The 25,869-nt window shown below is 40.7% G+C and overlaps 2 protein-coding genes across 3 annotated transcripts; one reads left to right on the top strand and one right to left on the bottom strand.

Annotated features, from left to right (window-relative positions):
* Positions 1-12,747: 12,747 nt before the first annotated feature.
* On the top strand, positions 12,748-17,121 carry bspry (B-box and SPRY domain containing). The gene is made up of 6 exons (XM_083793173.1): positions 12,748-13,258; positions 13,938-14,036; positions 14,714-14,944; positions 15,406-15,431; positions 15,533-15,657; positions 16,201-17,121. The coding sequence occupies exons 1-6, from the start codon at positions 12,815-12,817 to the stop codon at positions 16,734-16,736; spliced, it is 1,461 nt and encodes a 486-aa protein (XP_083649299.1). The 5' UTR covers positions 12,748-12,814; the 3' UTR covers positions 16,737-17,121.
* A 921-nt stretch (positions 17,122-18,042) lies between these two features.
* On the bottom strand, positions 18,043-25,718 carry coq4 (coenzyme Q4 homolog). 2 transcript variants are annotated; one of them, XR_014571022.1, is made up of 8 exons: positions 25,633-25,718; positions 24,398-24,553; positions 22,871-22,967; positions 22,445-22,547; positions 22,171-22,300; positions 21,450-21,543; positions 20,916-20,981; positions 19,021-19,137 (listed from the first exon to the last, which is right to left on the bottom strand). XR_014571022.1 is itself a non-coding variant. In XM_083794284.1 (7 exons), the coding sequence occupies exons 1-7, from the start codon at positions 25,706-25,708 to the stop codon at positions 18,939-18,941; spliced, it is 855 nt and encodes a 284-aa protein (XP_083650410.1). In that variant the 5' UTR covers positions 25,709-25,718; the 3' UTR covers positions 18,043-18,938. The 2 variants fall into 2 exon arrangements, 1 of the variants encoding a protein (XP_083650410.1); XM_083794284.1 differs by lacking the exon at positions 20,916-20,981 and having other exon boundaries at positions 18,043-19,137.
* Positions 25,719-25,869: the final 151 nt, after the last annotated feature.

Raw genomic sequence — 25,869 nt, 5'->3', positions numbered from 1 at the left:
TTGTGTCCTCACTTGGTTTATCCCTTTTACCCCTATGCATTGTTTGGTTTATCCCTTCTACCCCCATGCAGTGATTGGTTTATCCCTGCCCACAGTGCGGCTGTATACCGTCTTCCTGTACACGACTCCACCAGCATCAGCCTGTTTGTAGAGTGGTTCCCACTGTAAACGCACGCACGCACGCACACACGCATGCATGCATGCACGCACGCACGCTCTCTCACACACACACACACACACACACACACACACAGCCTTGCCAAGGGATCAATACGGTCGTTTATTTGATCAGTAATTGTCTTGTAATGTTCATTGTTTTTTGTGTATTTGTATTGTCGGTCGTTTATTGACCAATGATGTAATGACTTGACGCAACGTGAGTTATAACAATTTGGAATTGCAGTACTATGACCATAGAGTAAGTAAAAGGATAGAGACCGAAACATCGCTATGGGGTGGGTACGCACACACAAAGCTGGGCATAGGAACATTAACCCATTCAGGACGTGAACCCCTTTGTGTTTTAAGCATTGTTATACTTTAGCTATTATAGAAGAGGGACCACCGCTCATCTGCTGAAAAAAAACTTTAGGGAGGTGCTGGAGCCACAAAAGGAATATGAGGGAAAATAAAGGGAAGCTCCGCACACTCAGATCTGCGCACAATCGGTTTATTTTTTTGCAAGCTTTCGGTCTACTGACCTTCTTCAGGCATGGTGCGCAGATCTGAGTGTGCGGAGCTTCCCTTTATTTTCCCTCATATACTTTAGCTATTGAAAGATATATCTACAAGCTTGTAGATCTGATATTTGTGAAAATGTGCCTCAAAGATATCCCTGGAACAACATAATTTCAGATGGGGATCGGTGGCCAATTACATATAATTTTTGGGGTCCTTGACATGAAATAGCTTCAGAACCACTGACCTAGAAACATAGGGTTTGTGGATTTGGAAGACTTTTTTCTTTCAAGAATCAACCTCAGCCAGGTCTAAATGGGTTTTAAATAAAAATTACACTTCTTGGTAATAAACAAAGAAAAAAAAGTAATGTAGTAAACTATGAATAGAATGCATGTAGTTGACTTCAGTAATAAAAACCGGTCATCAAAAAAATGCAATTCATATGTAAATTTGTCACTGACTTGCAGAAACCTTATATCCATTTGTCATCTATTTTAACCACATGAATCCTAGCAAGCTCATTTGTCAAAATGACCCATCACAATCGCTCAACAAGTAGCATTGACACATTGAGGTTGTAGATTTCTTTTAAGTGAAAATAGGGAAACAAGTTTAGACCTCTGTGGGGCCACAGTCATCTGAAGTATAGGGTTTAAGTGGTTAAAAGAAATTCACGTTCCATCTAAAAAAGGGCTACCTGGTTGTAAAATGATAAATTATTTTAAAAAAGCTTGTAACTAAATAACTACTTGTTTTGATCCATTGGACCTTTTTTATTTTGTTTCATTGCTGGGATTAAATGCGAGCATATTCAACTCAAGAGATGTAATTATGTAGCCTTTCTGAAAAAATGTGTAAACAATGTATTAGTACTGTACCCTGTCAGGAAGAAAAAGTGGACTATATTCATGTTGTCCAAACCATGTATGTGTATGAATGTCTTCAGCAATGATCAATAAATGCAGGCATATCTACAGTAATCCATTTTCTTCATCATTTATTAAACTGCATACCGGTATATACAATCAGTTTTCAGCAGCTCTGACATTGATTTATATTGAGAACATTCTTTGTGTCAATAGTCACTGGGCATCTGAGAAACATCAAATTAAAGCAGATAAACTACCTCAGATTAATATGATTATCTTGTATCTGATCAAATTTTGGAATAGTTTATGTAGATAGAAGTGTGCTTTTAGAACTTTATTGCAAACGTTCTTTCACAGGCTGAGATTTGAAAGTTTGTAGCGGTCTACAGTACTTGCACGCTCTGCTTGCAACAAGCAAGTAGGCACTCGACAGAGTGCAGTTCTATTTATTATTATTGTATTTGTATTAGTCCAGCAGCCGGCATGGCTTGTGGCATGGGAAATTTGGTATATAGTCGTTTTTATTGGCCTAAAATATTGTCTATAAACATACATTCATGAATCCACTTGCTGACCGGCTGTCGGTATGTTTTATAGGGGTTTATATGTGATCCTACCAGTAACATCCTAAAGGCCTGGTGGAGATTTTGGTTGGAGACAATGACACAGGTCAGGACAACGGCAGAAGTAACACGTTATTGCCAGTAGAGGGCACAAAAGCTTTATACAGCCCAAGCAAAACTTGGGCTGAATAGACCACCTATCAGTGATGGAAAAAGTACTCACAATGTAGGGATACTATGTTACAAGTAAAAGTCCAGAATTCAAAATGCACTTGAGTAAAAGTACAAATGTATTGGCCTCAAAATGTACTTACCAAACGTAAAAAGTACTCATTATGCAGAATGTCCCGTTTCAAGTTTGTAGATCCGCTATTTTCAAATCTACAAAGTAACTATAGTAGCTACAATAATTGTAGTTTGAGGATTCTTTTATCTATTTGTACTTTACTTGAGTATTTCCAATACTTTTACTTCTACTCCACTTAACTAAATATCAGTGGAACTCCACTACAATTAAGCCTATATGAAAACTTTAGTTACTAGTTACTTTGTAGATTTTGATTATTATTACAAAACACATTAACCACTTCAGCCCTATATACATTTCGGCCATTTGATAATCAGATCTACAAGCTTGTAGATTGGCCATTTTCAAATTCTTATATATTCTTAGCAGTCCGGGCACCTTGGCTGGTAATCCAGCAGTCAGTGTGTCGCGGGTTCGAGTACCGATCCAGATGAACTTTCTTGTGTCTCTCCCCATCTCTCTCTCCGTTTCCTGTCTACCTACTGCAGAGGGAAAAGCCCCCAAAAACGTGTACATTTTGAACTTGTGAAACAGGACATTCTGCACAATGAGTACTTCTTTACTTTTGGTACTTTAAGTACAGTTTGATACCAATACCTTTGTACTTTTACTCAAGTAAGACTTTTACTTAAATAAATAAATGTGAGCACCTTTTCCACCACTGGTGAGCAGCTGCTCAGGAGCCCCTTTCAAGAGCCTCAGGGGTCCAGGGTGAGAGGACTCACCCTGGACAATAAACGTAGGTGTTTTTTTTAATATAATTTTTATCCCACGATTTTGTAACCCATTTTTCGCCCCTGTGTCAATTATCTAATGTGATCCTGGGCTCTACACACCCTCCGCCAACCTGGGGAGAGCAACGGACTTGAACTCATGCTTCCTTCATGCATGAGTGTCCAAGTTGCTCCTTTGAGTTTGTGCTTGAAATGTACTGTAATTCTGCAAACTGTTAATAGATATTTCAATCAATCAATTACACCCGACAGGGGGGAGTTTCCCTGGTTGGACGTAGAGCGTGGAAGGAACACGTTATTCCAACCAGTTCCTTTCCCCTCCATCAGGTGCCCCGGCTGGCCAGGGGGAGGCAGTTTAGAGACCAGGATTACTGCATGTTTTTGTGAGGGTACCTAACCTAGGGGACACGGGGAGAACATGCAAACTCCACGCAGAAAGGCCCTTTTGCCAACCAATAAACTTAGGTTTGATCAACACATTACATCTATCCAGTCACATTTTCAGCAAAGACTTCATCTACCGGTAATTCATGAGTTAAGATCATTATCTTTTGCCCCTATCTTCCGTTATTATTAAACAAAAGCATATACTGCCCATGCCCAACAGAAACAAACTTTTCAGTATTCCCCGTATTGCATCCAAGATCATGGACCCCCATGATTTTCTTTTGTTGTGAAAAGTTATCAAATATTATCAATATATATCAAGTTGCCATGTATTTCTGTACTTCAATATATTTTGAGAAATATTTTTTATGGAATATTTTACGTTAGGCAAAAAAATAACAAAAAATATGTTTAGTGTTCTAGGGTTAAGGCTCTGTTCCATTAAGTGCGCAGTGACCCCTGAGAGTGTACAAATGAAACTTAATCAAATGGACCCTTGGTTCCATGTGTACCCTCTCAAGAGTTACACACCTGTACAGGGCCTCAATGACACTTACCCACTGGTGTAGCAGCGTTTCCAGTGAGACAACATGCTCAGTAGCAGCACCATTACTCTGTATAAGCACAGAACAAAGAATGTTCGCTTTCGCCATCTTTGTTGAAAACAAGCGTCCCATCAGTGCCCATTGACTCCCAGGCTGTGCAAAAAAAGGTCCTGTTTGACCAGAATGGAACAGAGCCTTAATAATAAGTAACACCTCATAGGGAAGGCGGCGCGCCCGGAAGTAGGATGAGTTATTCTGTGCACATACTGTAAAGCCTATTTAAATACTGATCCAGTCAGAGGGTGTGTGTGTGTGTGTGTGTGTGTGTAGGGGGGTCTCACCCCTCTGCAGAGGTCTTGGCAGCTAGATGGCCGTCACAGCGTCACCTGTGTAGGTGGAATCCATGTTTGTGCAGCGTAGCATTTGGACTAAAGGCCTGCAAAGGTCAAACACAACAGGAACATGGAGGATGTTAGTGGGACTAATTAACCAAAAATATATCAATTAAAATTAGTTTAGTACAACAACTGAGTTCATCTTGTTTGTGTAGGTCAGGGGTGCCCACACATTTTGAGTGGTGCAACCACTCCCAAGGAACAGCAATGTCCGTGTTCACCTATGTACCTATGTGTCCGCCTATGTGTTGGTTAATGAGCACCAGTATATGACTTACCTCTGGTCCATATCCTTCTACTACTTCAGTATAAGGCTATGGGACTTTCGGTTTTAAATCTCAAATCGAAATCAGACCAGCCTCTCCTCTTTACGGTCTTTAGCGTAAATAAAGAGAACGTTTTTGCTACTCACCAAAACAAAGGCGGGTTGTGTCATTAGAAAGCCTACTTTCCTTAGTGGACACACTCTGAGCCCCCCACCACATGTATAAACGGTACTTTTTGGCCAGAAAGGGATTTTTTTTTCACCGGAGGAAAAATATTCTCTATGAGGCAGTTCTCTGGGCAATATTGGTAGAGGGCGCATTGGAGTAACTAAAAGTATTTTTTTTCTGGTGGAAACAAAATCCCCTTTTGGCCAAAAAGTACCCTTTATACGTGTGGTGGGGGGCAAAAACGTTCTTTTTATTTACGCTGAAGAGGAGAGGCTGGTCTGATTTAAATTTGAGATTCAAAACCGAAAGTCATCTTCAGTATAAGGCTATGGCCTTATACTGAAGCAGTAGAAGGCTATGGACCAGAGCTATATATGACTATGAGTACCAGTAGGGGCGCTGTTGTGCCAGAAACAGAGAGAGGGATAGTGCTGCACTGTTGCCTGCTAATGAGAGAGAGAGAGAGAGAAAGAGGTGGAGTTGCACCACTCAGTTCACACGGATGTTTGACTTGAGAGCTATATATATATATATATATATATATATATATATATATATAGAGAGAGAGAGAGAGAGAGAGAGAGACAAACGCACTATCAAAGGGAAATAAGGGACAGAAATGGAATAGATTAGGTTTTTTTCCCCCCCCATTTGCTACAGATGTTTTTGTGCACAGCAACACTGTTCAAAACAAAATATTGAATTGTGGGTTTGAGCTTAGAGGGCCTTTTGATGTCAATCAAGTCACCTTAATTCAAGTAGCAGATGCCAAAAATAGTTTTTATAGATTTAAATCAAATATTCTGGCATGTCATGTGATCTACCTGCACAGCCTTTGTGATCTACTGGTCATGATCTACTTTTTGGGCACCCCTGGTGTAGGTTAATGGAATCATCTAGAAGTTTTGTTTTTCTTCTTCTAGCCGATAGACAAGCTCAATCGTGACATAATTGCGATAGTGATTTGAAGGAACACCGCCCAGATCCTAGATGAGAGATAAGAGAGCTAGTGAGGGAGTTATTGGGTTGCAGGGATGGGATGAAAGTCACTTCATATACATCATAAAGTACTGTGGGGGCTGGATGGATGACGAGGTAAAAAAAAAGACCCCCACAGACATGGTGAAGGAGGTAGGGAAGTGCACTCTAAACTCAAGGCTTACTCTACCGCAATTTTTTAATAATGGTATGAATCTAGAGTTGCAATACCCTCCATTGACTCCCCACTCATACAATTTGCTTTTGTGATCTGCTTGTATTAAACGACGTTAAACTCACCAACATTGCAGCTGTAGGGCAAGCTTGAATTATCCCCTTTCAATCTGCTGAGCTTGTTTTTCCTAAAAATCCACCGTAGACATGTTATGAGCTACTTTCTGTCAAGAAATTTTGTGCAGACGATTCTTTTTCTAAGTGTTGCAGTTTGGAAGCACTCGTTTTTGTTAACAGGTGCCTCCTGCATTATGTGCAAATTCAAAACAGGTGGTACGCAGGGCCGTTCAGTGACTTACGACGAGTGCTTACAAAATCCAGCACTTAGAAAAATAATCACCTGCTCAGAATGTCTTGACAGAAAGTAGCTCATAACATGTCTACGGTGGATTTTTATGAAAAACAAGCTTGGCAGATTGAAAGAGGATGATTCAAGTTTGGACTACGCTGCAATGTTGGTGAGTTTAACGTTGTTTAAGACAAGCAGATCGCAAACCAAATTGGATGAGTGGGGAGTCAATGGAGGGTATTGCAACTCTAGATTCATCCCATTATTAAAAAATCTAGAGTTGCAAATTGTGGCTAGGCTTACTCTAAACCGGTGCAAGAGGCCAGCATGAAAGTCCATAAGCAAAAAGAAGGGGCTCTCACCCTGAAGGAAGAATGAGGCTCTTTGGATGCAAAAACAAAAACTGACATGGTGAAAATAAAGTGACACAGAGGGAGAGGAATGTAAGGTCCTCACCATCAACACTGAATGTAGGTTGCACATGTTGGCTATAAGTAGGCAGGAGGCCTATTTGAGGTAACCAATGGTAGAGATGCTGATTGAAGGCACAGAGTGTCAGCAATCAGCCCATTAGCACTGTGGAGACCAAGGGCCTACAGGAAATGAACACCATTGAAAGACTACATACACAAAGAGAGACAACAAGGAATTATTGTCAAATCACTCTTAAAGGATAGAGAATCTTAGTTACAAGTCATCTACACAACTTTACAACTTACAACTTACAAAATTCAGAAGTATAGAAAAGTTCATGGTGAATACATACAAATATCGGCAAACGTACATCAGCTATGGAGAACCTTATAAAAAGCAAGAGAGACTGAGAGAGACAACTCTTCATTAAGGCCCTCTGGATGCAAAGTATTCATGTAAAAATCCATTTACCGGTACATTCAGCTTGAAGCAGTCTTTCATTCACATCACCCCTCTACACATTTTAGTTATCTCTTCAATTAAAAAGGAAAAGGAAAGTGTTGAGACATGAGCTTCATGGAACTGTCTGGCAACAGGTGATTTTACATAATTTCTCAGAATATCACTTTTGTGTTCATGATACGCGTTTTCACAGGCCTGATGGTTTTCCCTATGTATTGTAGCATACAAGGGCATGGGAGAATGTATATCACCCCAGCAGAAGTGCATGTGAGACATTGTTAAAGTACAGCTTATTTATGTTTTGATATTGTACTGTTTAGACTGATGCTATAGGTTCTTGGTTCATGAACCATGAATCCTAGATTACTGAGGCACTGCTGACTGTCAATATGCATTTGATATGTGAAGTGTTGGGCGGTATTTGTACTTACTCCAATACCTTTACTTTTACTTCACTACATCATCTCGGGTCGTTCACATGACACTCGTCACTGACGGTGAAACTTTGAAGGAGGGCGAGCTCCAAAAGTGGAACTTTTTCAATGTGGCATGCCACTTTGAAAAGTAGCATGTTACGTTGAAAAGTGGCATGCCACTTTTTGTGGAGTGGCATGCCAAATTAAACTTTTAGAGCTCGCCCCTTTGAGAGGGTTCGGCCTTTTGGGACTGCTACATTTACAGAGCAAACGTGTACATAAACGTTCAGATTTAAAATATAAAGCATTTTCTGGAATGGCTATTCGCACCCGTTGCGCGGCCCGTGCATTCTGCGTTGTTTAATAAAAAGCTACTTTTATTTATTTATTTAATATTATTAAATTATTATTATTATTATTATTATTATTATTATTATTATTATTATTATTATTATTTAATATAAATATTTTTATTTTTATTTATTGGGACTGTAGGTCGCAGATTACTATGAAAGCCTGAAAAACCTATTCATTTATTATTTACTTATTAGATATTTTTGGGACTTTTTCGCTTTTATTGCGACCATAGGTTGCAGATTACTATGAAAGCCTGAAAAACCTGTCAGTCAGTCGCTCCGTCACCCCACCACCATATATGGCCGTCAGTCCATCACACCTCGTGACACGTCATGCCACCATATATGGCCGTCAGTCACTCACGCCTCGTGACACACTCCATATATGGCCGTCTCCATATAAGATTACGACACTGACTTCATCAAACCCTGGATAGACATATATGGAGAAGACTGGATCATCACCTATATCTGCATATATGAAGCCGGCCAGCTACTCTACATCTGACCTCAAACCCTTAGATCTCCATATATGGAGCTGACCCCACCCTCTTCGATGTCTCCGTTACCTGTCCATTCAAACTCTAGACAGGCACGCCCCAATGTTATTAGCTGGCCTGGCAGCCGGCGAAAGTTCTCAACAGGACCAAAGGCCCGACCTGGGCCCTAACTGGGCCGTAAGTAACTGGGCTGGTGATAATAAATCTGAAAAAGTCAGTCAGTCAGTCTGTCATGCCAAACCTGTCAGTCAGTCCGTCACGCCTCGTGACACACTCCATATATGGCCAATACAGAATTCATTCCATATGTTCATCTGACCTCATCAACCCTGTACACTCAATACACGCTCCATATGGCCAGTACAGAATTCATTCCATATGTTGATCTGCGGCAGCAGTCTGCCATCACCTTTGCAGATGCGTGCATGCAAGGGCGAGGTCGCTTCTCGCCCCTCAGGGCGTCTTACTGGTTTGATCGTGTTTTACAGTAAGCTGACAGGAAATGGGGGAGAGAGATGTGGAGTGACATGCAGCAAAGGTCGTCAGGATCAGAAGTCAAACCTGCAACATGCTGTCAGGCTGGAATTACAGCCTAGGTGCCCGGACCGCTAGGCCGGCCTGGGCCACTTTAAGTACATTTTGATACCAATCATTTTCTACTTTTAGTACATTTTGAATTCCGGACTTTTACTTGAGTATTGGCTCAATACTGCTCAATACAAAAATAAATCACACCCGTGTGAAGTGAGGGGCGCTAATACAGGTATATTAAAGTCTAACTCATATTGCCATGAAACGGTGTCAAAACAAACATTAAATTATCTTTATTGTTAATGGCATTTAATGTGTTAGGGACAAGATGACGTAAATTTTCCCTTCATTGTCAATGGCGTTTTTAAAACAAACTACTACGAACTAAAAACAAACATTAAACCTGTATATAGGAGGGGCTAGTGCCCCTCAAACATGTATATGCAATGCAATTTCATATCAATTGCCAAGTCAACCTATTAAGGAGTAAAATGGATGAGGACAGACTGACGCAAAGGTCGCAGTTAACTATGGAATCGTGCATTTCCCGTCGCAGGCACGTTGTGTGTTGGTCGGGCACATGACATCACATGACATCATCAGGGATGGAGCAGGTGACATCACCTGACATCACCAGGGATGGAGATCCCTCATCAATATTAAGCCCATATATGGAAATCCCTGATGTCATCAATATTGGCCAGCAACTCTACATCTGACCTCAAACCCTTAGATCTCCATATATGGAGCTGACCTGTTCTGACATTCCATATGTTGATCCTTCCACATCCAATCCATCCTCTTTGATGTCTCCCTTTTGACTGATACCTGTCCAACTGTAGACGGGCCTGCCCCAAAGTTATTAGTGCAGCTGCGCCCGGCAGCCGGCGAAAACTAGAGTTCTCAACAGGCCCGAAAATTAAGATCTTACCCCCATGCCAAAGCACCAGCGCTCGCCCAGCAATCTGCTGTCACCCAGGCGGATATGTTGATCTGACCCCCCATCCCAAAGCACCAGCGCTCGCCCAGCAGTCTGCTGTCACCCAGGCGGATGCGTGCACACAACCTCGCCCTTTAGGGCAAGGTCGCTTCTCGCCCTCAGGCGCCTTACTCGTAGTAAGATAAGATGAGATGGACAAACTGTTTAACCATGTTATGCAATCAAGACTATTCTAGGGCTTCATCAATCGTCATCGTTTAAATGTTAACCCTACTCCCTTTCAAGTTCAGTTTCAAGTTATACTCTCATCATACTCATTTGAAGAGAGACTTGCTCTCTCCTCCAGCACAGTGACAGGTCATGGTTGTCTTCACTGAGCTGCCCCACCTGTCACTGCGACTACAGATGCTGTGCTCCACCACAGGGAGCAGGGCCTGCTGTAGTTTGCTTGCTCTGGGAGTCTTGGATGGTGGGACCACCAAGCTGACAGACAAGTCAGTTATAGAGCATTTAAATGAGCATTCAGTGATTTGGGTGATTTGGAAAACCCCCCGGTCTGCCCCGGTAACAAGATGTGCACGCACGTCGCACGCACTACAGTGGGGGGAAACGCAACAGGTCAACAGCACGCACACCAAGTTCAGAGCTGAGGGTCTTTTCAACCTGCAGTTTGTTCCTGTCCGAGACCAGCAGTCCTGAGTCATCTGCGAACAGTTTGTTAACCAGCATTGTTGCAATGTTTGTAAAGAAGATGTTTAAGTTGGCTACATCAGACAACTCCTCAGGGGTGAGATGTCTTCACTTTCGGGGTGAGTTGTCTTCACTTTCGGCAACTTTCGGGGTGAGTTGTCTTCACTTTCGGGGTGAGTTGTCTGACTGAATATGTACCCTTTGAGCTCTTTTATATACTTTACTGAATATTTCACAAGATTATAACACAAGAGTCAAATGTACGGTCAAATGTAATGTATTTTATCATTTCTCACATGCTAATATGTAATTAGCAGTAGCCATCATCATCATCATCATCATCGTTGTTGGGGGGGAGGGGGGGTGTCAATAGCTTTGCTATTCAGATGTGATTCAGTCAGTAAGTAGGCCTATTAGAACTGTGATTTATTGATCACTAAGGTACATTTAAAAAGAAAGCAGACCAAAAAGCACTAAGACTTGTTTACATTAGGGTCTTTCGGTTTCAATTTTGACGTAAAGATATACACTTCTATGAAATGAACACAGGAAATCATCACATAAATAACTAAAAATTATAAAATATATAAATAAAGGGAAAAATGTATCCAGTAATGGAAAAAGGGCGTAAATTTAGAATTACATAGGTCCTATTGGATATTGAAGTAATCTATTTTATTGCATTTTCAGAACTTTACAACAACAATGTCTACAATAAGTTATAATTAAGACGCACATGCACACGCACACGCGCACACACACACACACACACACACACACACACACACACACACACACACACACACACACACACAGTGTCATTTGAGGTATAGACCTGTTCCCCTCACTAGTGCAATATAGTCTGCTTTGTTTGTTCCTTTGTATTGTTTGCTTATATTGTATCGTTTTGCTTTCATTTCTTCTAAATGCCTGTTTGTTTTTCATGTTTTTAAATGGTTGTTTACATTGTATTGTCTTTGTTCTTTGCTTCTTTTGAACCTGTACAGCACTTTGGTTGACCTGGTCATGTAAAATGTGCTATAGGCTATAAATAGAGTTGAGTTGAGTTGAGTTGAGACTCCGTTTAAAGTTAAACTTTAACATTTGAAGTGCATGGCCTGACTTCCATTGCTGTGTTTAACATTTGGATCACTTTTATACTTTTGGTTTTGAAGCTATCCCACTTTAGACTATTGTCATATTTTATCATCATCATCATCATCATCATCATCATCAAAATCATCAACACCACCACCACTAGATGGCAGTATCCTTTACATTTTCTATAATTTAGAAAATGTGATTCATTAGCTCAAGGGTTTTGAATATACCATAATACAAAATATAAAATATTGCATTGCACATGCAGCTAGCAGGACAACATTAGTTATCGCACATTTAGTACATAACATGAGCCTACTTTATGTTTTATTGAAACAATTTATGCAAATTCCATTTGAATTCATATACAGGACAGAAATAGAATGTGAAATAATAGTTTAAGATTCCAATGCATATATTGCTAAATTATTAAATAAATAATTGATGCAATAATCTAATAATTGGCCTACATGATTATTAAATGTGATTCAAGTTTGGCTTCCTCACTATATTGTCATTTTCACCCAGTCTGTCTAGTTAGTATACATCCCCATAGCAAATGATATAGGCCTAATGTTTTGGATACAAATACTTAGAAGGACAATAATGGGTGACAGTTAAGCCCTCACGCGGCCACGCCCATTTCAAACAAAATTGGATAAACAAATATGTCATGCATGTGTCATTGAAACGACCCTCTGTTTTGCTACAGCCTTAATGCTGACGTCAAGTGTCCGTGTGTTACTTCCGTTTTCATTGGCTTACAAAAATAGACGATCTACAAGCTTGCAGCGCGTCGAGCCCGCGACGCGTTGTGAGCTTGCAGATCGTCTATTTTCGGGAGCGCCGCGCAGCCGTACGGCCGAAATACAAACCAGGCCACACAGTTTTACCTGTTCCACCTGTGTTATAGCCACCTGTGCGCAGCTGTTTCCTAATACACCTGTTGCGTTTTGCTGTGGTTTTTCTATATAGGCTGCATGCCATCATGGACAAAGAAGTAGAAACTTCATGGCATTTAACCTGCGTATCGGATGACATATATACCGGAGAGGATCTTTTAACAGACACACCGAAAAATGGGAATATGACTTTTGGGCAGCTCTGTTTTTCCGTGCTTGACCGAAGTCCGACACCACCACAACAGAATGGCACTCAAACTCAACACCAGGCTGCTGCTGCTGCTGCTGCTGCTGGCCGCAGACAAGTTGTTGTCCCACTCCCATCGTCATCATCAGCGACCACCGCCTCCGATTCCGAATCAGGAATCTCCTCGGGTGAATCTGAACTGTGCGTGGAGCATGAAGCTGAAATGGACTGGTATTGTACGTCTGAGCAGAAACTCGTCTGCTCGCATTGCGCCGTCGACGTGCAGGGCTCCTGCCAGGGACACCACGTGACGCCACTGGCAACCAGAGTGACCGCAGTTAGGGTGAGAGTCGACTTTGCATTTGCTTGTTTTATGTTAAGGGACAATTATTAGCCTATACGCGCCATGAATCATTTATTGTTTTCTAATTCTCTAGAGGTATAGACATGGCAGCTTAACGTTTCAAAAGTCACTTAATTGTAGCCTATAAAGTTAAACAAAGGGTATTTTGTATATTATGATATAATTAAATATTCGATCTTTATCTCCTGATTCTAGGCCTAAAATAATTGATACAAATATTTTTGTAAATCGCGTGGAAAAAACGTATGGCCGATTTTTCAGTGGAACCAGAAAACCACGCACACTGCGGTGCTCTTCATACATCACTGTCTACCTAAAACTAGTTTTCTGATGAGTTACCATTCTGATGATGATGACAGGTGTAGGTAGGCCGTAGGCTACTAGTTCTATTTGAATGCTGTGGGATTTGTGTTACCTTCATGGGTGGCCTTTCCTTACCATGGAATGTGAGGAGACAGGAATTTCAAGATGATGAAACTTAACCCAATGCATTATTAACTTTTTTCATATAATGCTGCAAATGACTGACATGCTTAGTTATTGACAAAAGTGTGTGTGTGTGTGTGTGTGTGTGTGTGTGTGTGTGTGTGTGTGTGTGTGTGTGTGTGTGTGACTGTGTGTGTGTGCGTGCGCATGCGTGCGTGCGTGCGTTCAACAGAATCAGCTGGTGGATCAGTGTGAAAAAATGCAGCTGCAGGCCTTGAGGATGGAACGCTTTGTTAACCACACCTTAAAGAGCAAAGAGAGGACGCTGCAGGTGAGAAGTTGAATTATTTAAAGGCCTATCATACTCCAGTTTTGGGTGATAAGGTGAAAAAACAGAGAGATGTTTTGGGGTGAGTTGCGAAGACTTCAGCTGTTTCTGTCTACAGCTAAAATGGAATACGTTACATATAATGGCTTACATTTCTGTTTATTTACTGGTTATAAAAATGTAGTGAAGTCAAAGTAAAATTCTCCAAAAACTTCAAATTCCTCTCAATATTTACAGCTCCAATGCAAGCCCACTAACTAACGTGTGTTCCCTCCCCCATCTCTCCATCCGGTTTTGATTTTGTCAACTAATACTATGACAAAAAATGTTTGTCGACTACCTTTCGATTACCTCAACAAATTAAAACTAGACTAAAATGTTAGGAAGGGACTATAGTCATGGACAAGAGGTCCACTATAAGTCATTTTACACTTGGTTATAGCAGAAAATAACAGATCAATTTTCAGCAAGTGTCATTACGATGGCATCAAGGCCCGCCAAAATACATTGACTAAATCTCATGATATTTTGTTGACTAAAACTAGACTAACACTAAAACATTCCAGGTGACAAAAAATGTGACTAAAAACCCAAATGGAAACTATTCAAGAGACTATGACTACAAAAACTAGTCAAAAGACTGTCAAAATCAACACCGCCTCCACTCTCCATCCATGCAGGCGGAGGCCAGCAGAGCCAGGGAGCGTGCCCTGGCGCAGGTGAAGGCAGTGCGGGAGGCCCTGGAAGAGGAGGAGCAGCGTCTTCTGGAGGAGGTGCAGCGGGAGGAGGAGCGGGTGGAGCAGTGTCTGCTCACCCAGAGAGCCCACTGGAGTCAGGCCCTCACCAGCCTCTCACACACACGCTCCAACCTAGTGCACGCTCTCACGCACACACCGGATGCACAGCTGGCGGTTAGAAGCATTTATCCACTTATGTCCTATTTCGTACCTTATGGCTATTCAGGAGTCACTTTTGCGTGAAGTGAGGGGTACTCTTATCGTCATACATTATCATACATCACATTCCGTGCTCAGCCAATCGAATCATCGCTATGGGGTACACACAGACACACAAGCTGGGCATAGGAGGGGCTAGCTGATCTACAAGCTCATAGCTCTGGGGTTCATGGGGGGGAAATAAGAGAGAGACGGAAGAGGGAGAGAGAAGGGAGCCAGCCGAGAGAGGCGGAGAGAGAGTGGGGAGTGAGAGAGAGAGAGAGAGAGAGAGGGGAGAGAGAGGTATAGGGATTGGATATGTCATCCCCCGAACGGGTATGGACTAGTAGTATATAATAATCAGGATAGTGATTATTATATTGAAATACAAAAATACCCCACTGTAATAATGGCTCGGTTCTTGTTCTGTTTTTCAGATTGCTACCCAGGAGATAGCAGACAGGTAATCATAAATGTTTTATGATAGGCTACAGAATAGCATTAACTGATTTTGCTCACATCCCGGCGTAATATCTGTCTTTGATTTCTGTGTATGTGTCCAAGGGTTGAGGAAGCAGAAGGATTGGGGGAACCTTGTGACACAGACCAGCTCAACCTGAATCCAAGCTGCTGTGACAGCAGACTGCTAAGAGGCCTGTGGGCCTCTGCCATACTACTAGGGCCAACTGGTTAGCAAACTTTCCTTGAAATATAAATAAACGTCATTGTCATTGGTAAAGACAAAAAATATGTTAATGCTGATATTGCTTGGCTAATAACATGTCTAGAATAATATGTAGAATCTGTCTTTTCTATTAAAGATTCATCACCCGACTGGTAATCCAGTCGCAGTGTGCCGCGGGTTCGACTCCCGAGCCTGACACGGCCTTTACTGCATGTCTTCCCCCATCTCTCTCCCATTTCCTGTCAGCCTACTGTCTGTCCCTTCAAAAAACCAATAAAAGGCGTAAGCCGCAAAAAATAATCTTAAAAAAAAAAAAAAAAACGATTCATCAGTCCACTTTACAAAAGTCTAAACTGTGATGATGAATTTCATCAAGGCAAGAGTAGTGCAGAATAAAAGAGTAGTAGCAGTAAAAGAGTACAATGGTAGTTAGGTACAGTGAAGTGAGACTTCAAGTACTGCAGTGGCCTATAATGTTGTTATATATTGTTATATAGTATTTAGTTTAAGAGTTGTAATACTAATATGCCTTTACTTATTTCCTCAGCATATGGCTCGGCCAATTTAAAGTTTGACGATCGCACGGTAAGTCCCCTTCTGTCCCTTTCCGACGACCTTTGCACTCTGACATTCCGCTCCAAAAAGCCCCGCCATTCCACACCATATGATCCAGCACGCTTCGATAGTTGGCCCAATGCACTGGGCACTCTGTCCATTTCTTCTGGCACCCACAGCTGGGTGATGGATGTTGGCCAGAGCGGGGCCTTCAAGGTGGGGGTGTGCTACGCCAGCGTGGAACGCAAGGGCTTGGGGAATGAGGCACGTCTGGGCTACAACAGCCAGTCCTGGGTTCTGTCTCACTACGATGGGGATTTCTCATTCTGCCACGCAGCGAAGAATGTGTCTCTCCGCGTGTTGAAGAGACCTACAAGTATAGGTGTGCTCCTGGACTGGCCCAGTCAAACACTTTTGTTTTATGAGCCAGACTCCAGCAGTGTTCTGTACTCTGTCACACATCCCTTCAGTGCACCACTGCTGCCAGCATGTGCTCTGGCGGACCACAGTCTAACCATACTGCACTGATCTGTTCCTAGTTTTATCACTGAAGGACCTCTAATTTTAACATTGTTTAGAAATTATGATTTAATAAAACATTTTAAAATGAGATCGTCCGGAGAGGAAAATGGAGATGATCTTTAAAATGGTATTACGAGGCTTATAGGCATATACCAGTTTATCCTATAAAATATAATTAGCTGTTAAAAACATTTTCAACATCTGGGAAATAATGTAAATATCAGTTTTGTTCATGTTATGGTTTCTGTACAAGATCTTCTATAATGTTGCAAATGGATAAACTCTTGTATTGATAAAATAAAATTATACATTGGACTTATATGAATTAAATTGATCTTAGTTGATCTTTTTTCCATTTCTCTGTAGCAACATCATCTGTTCTCTTGTTTAGTGTAGAGAACCCCTAATTATTTTGTTATTTATAAAGAACGTTTATTATACTGGTAGATCCAATGCTTTTTTAAGTAATCAATTAATTTATAAATGTTACGTCTTAAAGAGTGAGATATTTTGTATCATTATTTTTTGTACTTGAATAAACAAATGTCATTCATTAACTCATTATGAAGTATAAGTGCTAGTTGTTACTTTGGCACTCACAACAGGAAGAGAGCTGGACATGCCATTGGAATCACTACCAGTTAAGAAAGTCAGCAACCTTTATTGTACAGTGGTCAGTGCCAGCACCATATTTTCCTACTGTAAATACATCTCCCTTGAGGTAGAATGTCACATGACGCAGATAGTGTTCAAAGTTCAAAATATGCCTTATACAAAACCAAAGCCAAGATCTTCCCTCACCTCCATGCCCAACACTGACACAGTGCCTTGCTTTCCCTATATAAGTATATTATTATTTTATAGTGAACGAAAATAAAAACCTGGATACCGAGGCTATTGTTTTATGGACTGATCATGTTGTGTAATACCTTTTCCTTGGCATAGTTGCTATAAGGTTTTACAGTACAGAAGTCCAGGCAGTCACATGAGTCTCATAAGGTCAACAGTAGAGGACAGTGTTTCTGTTCTGTTAAGAGTGGATAACATAAAGGAAAGCATCTTGCATCAGTTTATACCACCTGGGGGCAGCCTTGTCAAACTGATACACAAAGACAGAGGGTACCTAAAATAATGTTAGCACAAGACAGAGGGTACCTAAAATAATATTAGCACAAGACAAGTAGTGTGCATTGATCTTGGGTATTTATTTAATGTTATTAGATCTCATCTCAAATACTTTGACAAATACACCACCACTGTACATTTTTCATTCCAGGTCCATGGAAAACTAGTACTCCAAAGCTGAATTAATATAATCGGATCGGGAGCAAAAAAACATGATTGGGACATCCCTACTTAATAGTAATATGAGATATTTAGGCTTTTTCCAATCACTACGATTTAAATTCATTATGATTTTCATGGACCCTAGCGACTCAAATCTGGGCATGTCATAACTGGCAAATATTGGGCCAAAATAGAAGAATATTAAATGCAAATAAAAGAGCATTTGGGGGGAAAGTAAACATTAAGAGCAGAACATTTGGTGAAAAACTGATCTACAAGTAAGTGTTGCAAGCTTGTAGATCTGCTATTTTCACAATTGTATGTACAATGACATATGACATATATTAACCGCTTAAACGCTAAATGTAGTTGCCAGGGGCTCTATAATTGGTCCATCTTTTTACCTGCACACCAGATCTTTTTGCTGTACATAGCCAATCTGCAACAATACCTGTCCGCACCCAACGACCAACATAGCAGTGGTTTATTGAAAAACTCCACAGATTTATTTAACAACTGGTTACAGGAAAGGAAGAAGTTAAACCACAATTAATTCCCAACAGATCCCAACAGATTCTCACACAGAATCAGCCAGACACTATACACTAGGGATGCAGCCCATTTATAATTGCTGAAAGCAGTAGCAACTGATATTGACAATTAATTTCCTTTTTTAACAGAATACCTCTTAAGTTGACAAATGGGATAACCGGAGCCCGTGTTGATCCAATACTGGGGAAGTTTATCCAATGCTGTTGTAGGCTCCATGACATCATGAAACTGAGAAAACAGCCAGCACAGAATGAAAGTCCTTTTCACTTGGTATTATTCACGGACAGAGCAACGGACCCGCCTCAACCTAACAGCGTTCCATGACATCACACATCAAACATCACTAGTTTCTTCCTGGTTGAAACTCCATCAGGAAGTAATCTCGGATTCATTAGTCTTTCTGTGGTTGGTGAGAGAAAGGGGAGGTGGATCAATGTTGAGTTCTTGTCTAAGGTCTTCAAGATTCTGTTCCCACCGTCTCTCATAAAAAATGCTGAGAACACAGCGGGCGTGGCGGCCATTCTGGAGAGCCCATGGACCAAGGGATGTCACTAGTGTCTGCAAACGACTGGGAGAAGGGGATATGGGACAGAAAACAGTCAATAAGCAAAACTATGAGGAAGAAACTGGATTGAAAGATGAGAGCAGGCTACATTGTTGTAAATTACTGTAGCAAGGCTAAAGCCATTAACCCAACAAATACTGAGAGTAATGTTTATTGAGTAAATAACAAGTGTTATATATGTTAGGCTTGACCAGTACATCCACACTCATCTGCCTGATCATACTGATACTTGTGCCTTGGCCACTGCTTTATCAGGACACCTGTATGCGAGTATGCCCAATTACATGAGACTTTAATCTACATTGTAGAACATCATGATATTGTTTTACCGTGTACTGTTCCTTTCTAATATGCTGTGTGTTATGACTCATATAGTATCTCCCGACTCCCGGTCACATCTGTATGGTAGAGTTAGGTCCAAACCGCACCAATGCAACTCCTTGCAAAAAAACAGTTTTAAGGTCATGTCACACCAATTCAACTCCTTGCAACTGCCATTCAGCCATTGGGAATAATGGTTGCAACTACATGCAACAACTTGCAACCGTTTGGTTACAAGGAGTTGCATGGCGAATCATTGGTGCGTTTTGGGACTTAGTGTATGATAATACGATGTTGTAAAGTTGTTTGGATAAAGGTGCTATATAAAAAGTTTCATAGACCTTCAGTCGCAACAACTGCAATGGTTGGAGGTGGTCTCCCTACCCTTCCATTGACAAATTACCTGTATAGACTGGAGTGCTGTGTACGGGTAGGACACCAATGTCAATAGCAATAGGCTTTGTGCATAACTGTAGGTGGTATAGCCGTTACCGTTTCAGTTTCTCATAGCTTCGTTTGATTGGCGTGACAGCAGATTTAAAACGTAAACAATATGACACCGGCATACGTGTTTCCGGAAAAGGAAACTTATAAAGGAAATATACAGAGTAGCCTACATTTGACAAGATCAGATCAGATCAGATCATCGTTTTCCACAGCAGTCATCAATGTATGTAGGATGTGGGCTGTTTATTCTTAAAGGTATATTCAGTGATTTCACTCAAAAAAACCTTAGGTTTCGTTTTTGGCTGTGGGACCCAGCCTTTCGTCCAATCAGGATAGAGAGTCAAAAACGAAACCTAAGGTTTTCTGACCCCCAGGGGTTAACTGGGGACAGGGAGGAACTCCTTATATGGCCAGCACACTCTATAGTAGGGATGATTATCACGGTTAACAAAACAAAAAAATAAGTGATATTTGAATTAAGTGAAATCACTGAATATACCTTTAAGTCCAAATGCAACACTTTGATAGAATGGCTGGAATGGCTCGAATTTGTTGCCGAAGGCATGGGGAGAGACTATGTTTTCCCAGAACGGCCTGTTATAGTGCCAACAGGAGGCCGACTTTTGTAAAACACATTTTTGGATATTACTCGTCCAGATTCTTTCCAAATATACCGCTAATCGTTACACAGTATCTCTATAGTATTGTGTTCAAGACGGATCTGTCCGATATTTCATATTCCATCCTAATTGGCTAACATTGGCTTTCAAAGTTTAAGGATTGGCCCGTTTTTAACAAAAACCCTCAAATCATGAACGCAGCGTGCAATTTACGTGAAATCTTCCACAGACTTTCCTACTATAGGCTGAGGAATATATCCCACCCTTTTCACATTGGCCTGTTATAGCGCCACCAACAGCTGGATTTTTGCAAAACACGTTTTTGGAACAAAATGCCTCAAATCATCCAATTCACCATTTGTCAGCCTTCTTATTGGTCCCTGACTGACTAACCAGCAGGGTCTTTCTGCCTTGTTCCGTCCTGGTTCCAACTTGCTAAAACGTCATCTTTGGAAAAAACTAAAAACAAACATGATATTATACCCAGTCACCATGCTGCACCTGTGATATTCATTTTTTACCCTTTTTTTTGCACCCTTTTCACATTGGCCTATTATAGCGCCACCAGGAGGCCGCAACCTAACCTGCCCTGGCGGAGACATGTGCCTTGAGGGGCACTTTATCTAGTTTGGTATGTTTTTGCTGTCATTTAATTTACTGGTCAAGAACAGTAATAACATAATAACATTGGTCAGTTATTTATATAATTTAACTGGATATTGGGTGCCATTAACGGATGGCTGAGATGGTGTGTTCAATACGAAACAAAACAATACAAATGGCATTTAGCTTTAACTGAAGCAGATTACATCATGTATCTATCATTAATCTAATGTTACAGCAGAAAATTAAGGTATCTATGCTAAACAAAATTGTTAATGTTTTACTTGTTTAACGTTTGCTCAAGTAGTGAATTGGGTACTGCACCTTGTATTAAGCCGAAGTGGACCGAGCAAGGCTCCCAGAATACACATTGGCAGCCCAAGTTGAGCAGCTTCAAACCATTTCACTGCTACCTCACCTGGGTGAGAGAGAGTGAAAGACAGATATTATATCAACTATGATCAATGGTCTGCGAAACACTTTACTTAAAGTATAAACAGTACCATGGATTATTTTTCTATGTCAACTGTCAGTCTCGACTTAAAAGTCTGGTCAACAAGTTATTTTTCACCATCTCACATTAACAGATTACATTTTAACACTCATGGGTAAAATGCCAAACTATTGATCAAACATTGCACAGTGGGGCGGACGTAGAATATGCACATCGACAGGCTGGGTGCTGGGCTAAATAAACTTCAGTAGGTATTGGATGGAGCCTGCACACCACAGGTACAAGAAAGACGTTCTTTAATGAAAATACTGACAACGTTTCGATCTATTTGATCTTCATCAGGTCATGATCAGAGAAATGCGTAGTTGTAAAATACATTGTGTGTTTGTTTACATGGCTGTCACGTTGGATACGGCACAAAATCAAGCAGCGCAGAATGATATGAGCAGGTGCTCTGAGTCTTTGATTAGACAGCGGTCCGACAGTTATTGAGCCGATCAGTCATTATCCAGAAATAACACACCACTGAATTCAGCGATTGACCAATCAGAATCAAGCCGGGTAATAAACGGTAATAGTGTACAGACTCACCTAGCATATTCGTGGGCATTCCAAGTAAGGTGTGAAGCAAATCATGAACTTCTCTATATCTTTGGATGACATATGCAAGCTCCTCATTGTCAACAAATTTCACATCTGCCCTAGAGTCAGGGGTTACATGCTGTGAAACAAAGTGAAAGCAAACACAAAGAAAAGTGCTAGAAATTTATAAGGGGGATTTTTCATTTGAGCATTTCTTTACAAAACCATTTAAAGCCAACTCTCAAAAGGCTTTATTTGGTTGAAGCTTTGTAATCAATCTTACATTATCCTCCAGAAAATGAAGGTATTCTCTCCCAAAAGAGCCATCAGGCATTGAGGCCATCTTGCTCAGATCCAATGTAGATAAGCGGATCCTTGGTCGCTCTCTATGATAACCAATAAATAACATACACAAGATCACTCCAATTAGTCTTTGTTTACTCATAATAGTGTATATACACACAAGTTTAGAGCTTACCAATGCCTGATGTTTTGATCAATATTTTGTCAAAAAGTGCAACAATGTCCAATTAATTTGAAATATAAGATGTTTCTATTTGATATATAATAAACACATTAACGTAACTTTTTATTTGATGATTTGAGCCTCTGTTGTGAGCTTGTAGATCTGCAATTTTTATATTTGGGGGATACAACGGCTGCATAATTGCCGATACCGATGTAATATGACAATTGAAAAGTGACTAACGTGAGAATTGTGTAGCCTTCCGGGTCGCTTCTCATCCTGTCCCTGAGATTTACAAGTGCTATGTGTCCTGTGGTCTCTCCCAGCACTGCCACCATATCTGCATTGTGAACAGTAATGCACATTGAGGTACAAAACATTTGGGCGCCATTGCATACGACCCACATACAGGCTACTAATGCAGCCTGACATTGAGTCGCAGGTTCGATTGCCTGTTTCCTGTCATTCTAATATATACAGTATATATAATTTCACAAAAGGCAGTGTGTAGTTGTAGATGTGTAGTTGTCACCTCCTAAACGACAATATATTCTTCTTACCTAGCAAAATGTTTGCAGATTACTTACATAATGACCTCCTTTGCCATTGCTTTGCGTTTACATTAATTCCAAAACCTGGGCAAAGACGTAAGCCTCCTTATTGTTATGACAGTGAATTAGCTTGTTGGATTTCAACTAATCAATGAAAAGTGACAGTTATATTTATAAGACAAAAAACAACATGTCTTTGAACAGTTACAACTCTCATAGTTACAACTCTCATAAGTGATTACAGTTATGATACTGAGTTTCTTTGCTTCCAGCAAACACCTGAACAGCTGCTCTTTACTGATAAGTGAAACACAACTAACTAGACAGACACTTTATTGATCCCACGAGGGAAATGCAGTTGTCATGGTGCAGCATCTCAGTATAAGAACCACAGACAAGACAGATACAGGTAAGAGACATACATCTAAGCTTCAACAGGAGTCAACACTAAAGAAATAGGAGTAAACAAGTAGTAATGTACATAGTAGTAATATGATACCAAATACCAAGTAGCCTATTTAAAGTCTGGTCTGGCTGTCTGCACTTGGACCGACTGGGATTTGCTTATTTGAGCTATTATTACAAGATATATATGCACTGCAGTATATAAATGGCATGCTTCCAAGATACAGTACATATATGTACAGCAAATCTACAGTGTATATAATGAGGAATGTATTGATAATACATTGATATTACATTATTAGCTGCAGGTCACCTGGTGGACTTGATCACAATTATAGTGTGAAAGTGAACAACGGCTAAAAGCCCCAAAGGTACCATTACTTTTTGAGGTATGACGTAAATTTGTGGCAACACAAACATTAAATGCCATTGACAATGAAGGGGAAATTTACGTCATATGTAGACGAGCAAATATATGTATGTCTGTATGATAAGAGCGCCCCTCACTTCACACAGGAGTGATTTTTGTATTCTACATAGGCTGTACAGGGCTTTTGGAGTTTACAGCATATACATGGAACACATCACCCATCAGTCCTCTTCGCTAATTATAAACATTACAAGATCATGGCACCATTTGCTTCTCAGAGGTAGGCTGTGGACAGTTCATAAACGTTCTTATAATGAGCATTAGTGGGGACCCAATTATATGTTGAAAATGGATGAAGTGATCCTATAAAGAAACTAGTAATTGCTATTAATTAGTAATTACAATATGATACTGCCAGCCATATACGGTAGGTCTATATCTCACCATGTCTGTATGGGTTCTGCAGTGCAGCCACTCCTGACCCAACTGCCAGCAAGGCTTTCTGGATGGGGTTAGTTGGAATGTGACCAGGATACAGCTTATCATAGTTGTTGGTGTCTACAGAGTCACTGCTACCATGCTGCTGGCGAACACACAGTGCTGAGAAAGAAGTGGAAAACAAAAAAACAAACCGTAGAATTGAAGTAGAACATATCAAAACATCATCTGTTTCTTGTCATTGGAACCAGGCGCATGGCATATGTCATTTGTCTGTGTGGGCCAGAGCTGGTGGTCAAACCTTTCTAAAACTATTTTGCATTGAATCTAAAGTAATGTCCTTTCAGTGATGGTCTGGTCTGGGTTTAAACAACTAAAAAAATTAATGGTGGTAGTTTAATTGATTTGTGGCATTTGAGTGTAAAATAAATATACGGCTAATAATTGATTACATTTGCAAACAATAGTATCTACAACCCCATCCTGTCATTTACCGAATTACCAGTATATGTTTGGTTGTTTTTCACTTGGTCTTTATTTCTTGCTTTTATGTAAGTAAAGCACTTTGAACTGCATTTGTCTGAAAGGTGCTCTATAAATACATTGTATTATTATTATTATTATTATTATTATTGGTACGTCAACTCGTCAAGTCAGTCACTTTCAGCCAGCCAGAGACACATATTATGACAAGAAGCAGTGTTGGTCCTGCAGGCTGGTTGGCACCTTTCATTCAGCACAGTAGCTGTGTAGCAAGTATGTATGTGACTGAATGTGACGTGCAGACAGTGGTGCATGTTATTGATTGTAATGTTAATATGTTATGTATGCAAATTTGTCTCCCACCCAGTCAGTTAACAGTTTAGTTCAGGGGTTTTCAACTGAGTATGAACCAGGGACCACCACCCTGACTGAGAATCAACCTGGGGACCACCACCCTGACTGAGAATCAACCTGGGGACGACCACCCTGACTGAGAATCAACCTGGGGACCATTGTTGTGTTGGGAGGGGGGATATGGTCGTGGTGTGGGGGAAATAAATTAACCTTCCATATTAAACTCATGTGCTGTTCATTGTAACTTATTCTATGACTCAGTAAGCAGACACTTGCGATTCATTATGGGCACATTTCCTTATAATGGTGACTCAACCAGGCAATCCGATACCACCAGTGGTCCACGGACCACCTGTTGAAAACCCATGGTTTAGTTATAAAACTATTAAAAGCTATTCACATACCTTTCCAAATCGCCCCGTTGTGTGGAATATCCCTCTGGAAACGCAGACATCTACCAAATAACGTTAGTCGAGACATTGTTGAGGGGCAAATACACGCATGCGCTGTTAAGCTAACCTCGCGTCACCAGGCTTTTAATCAATTCCGCTTTGCATGTTTGCAGGTTGCTGATCTGTCGGATACGGAAACGATGTGTGTGTGTGTGTGTGTGTGTGTGTGTGTGTGTGTGCGCATGCATG

The sequence above is a fragment of the Protomyctophum parallelum genome (assembly GCF_964188405.1).
Source record: "Protomyctophum parallelum genome assembly, chromosome: 21".
Taxonomy (NCBI): domain Eukaryota; kingdom Metazoa; phylum Chordata; class Actinopteri; order Myctophiformes; family Myctophidae; genus Protomyctophum; species Protomyctophum parallelum.
Note: the sequence above shows the minus strand (reverse complement) of the source record. Positions and strands in the feature narration are given on the sequence as shown.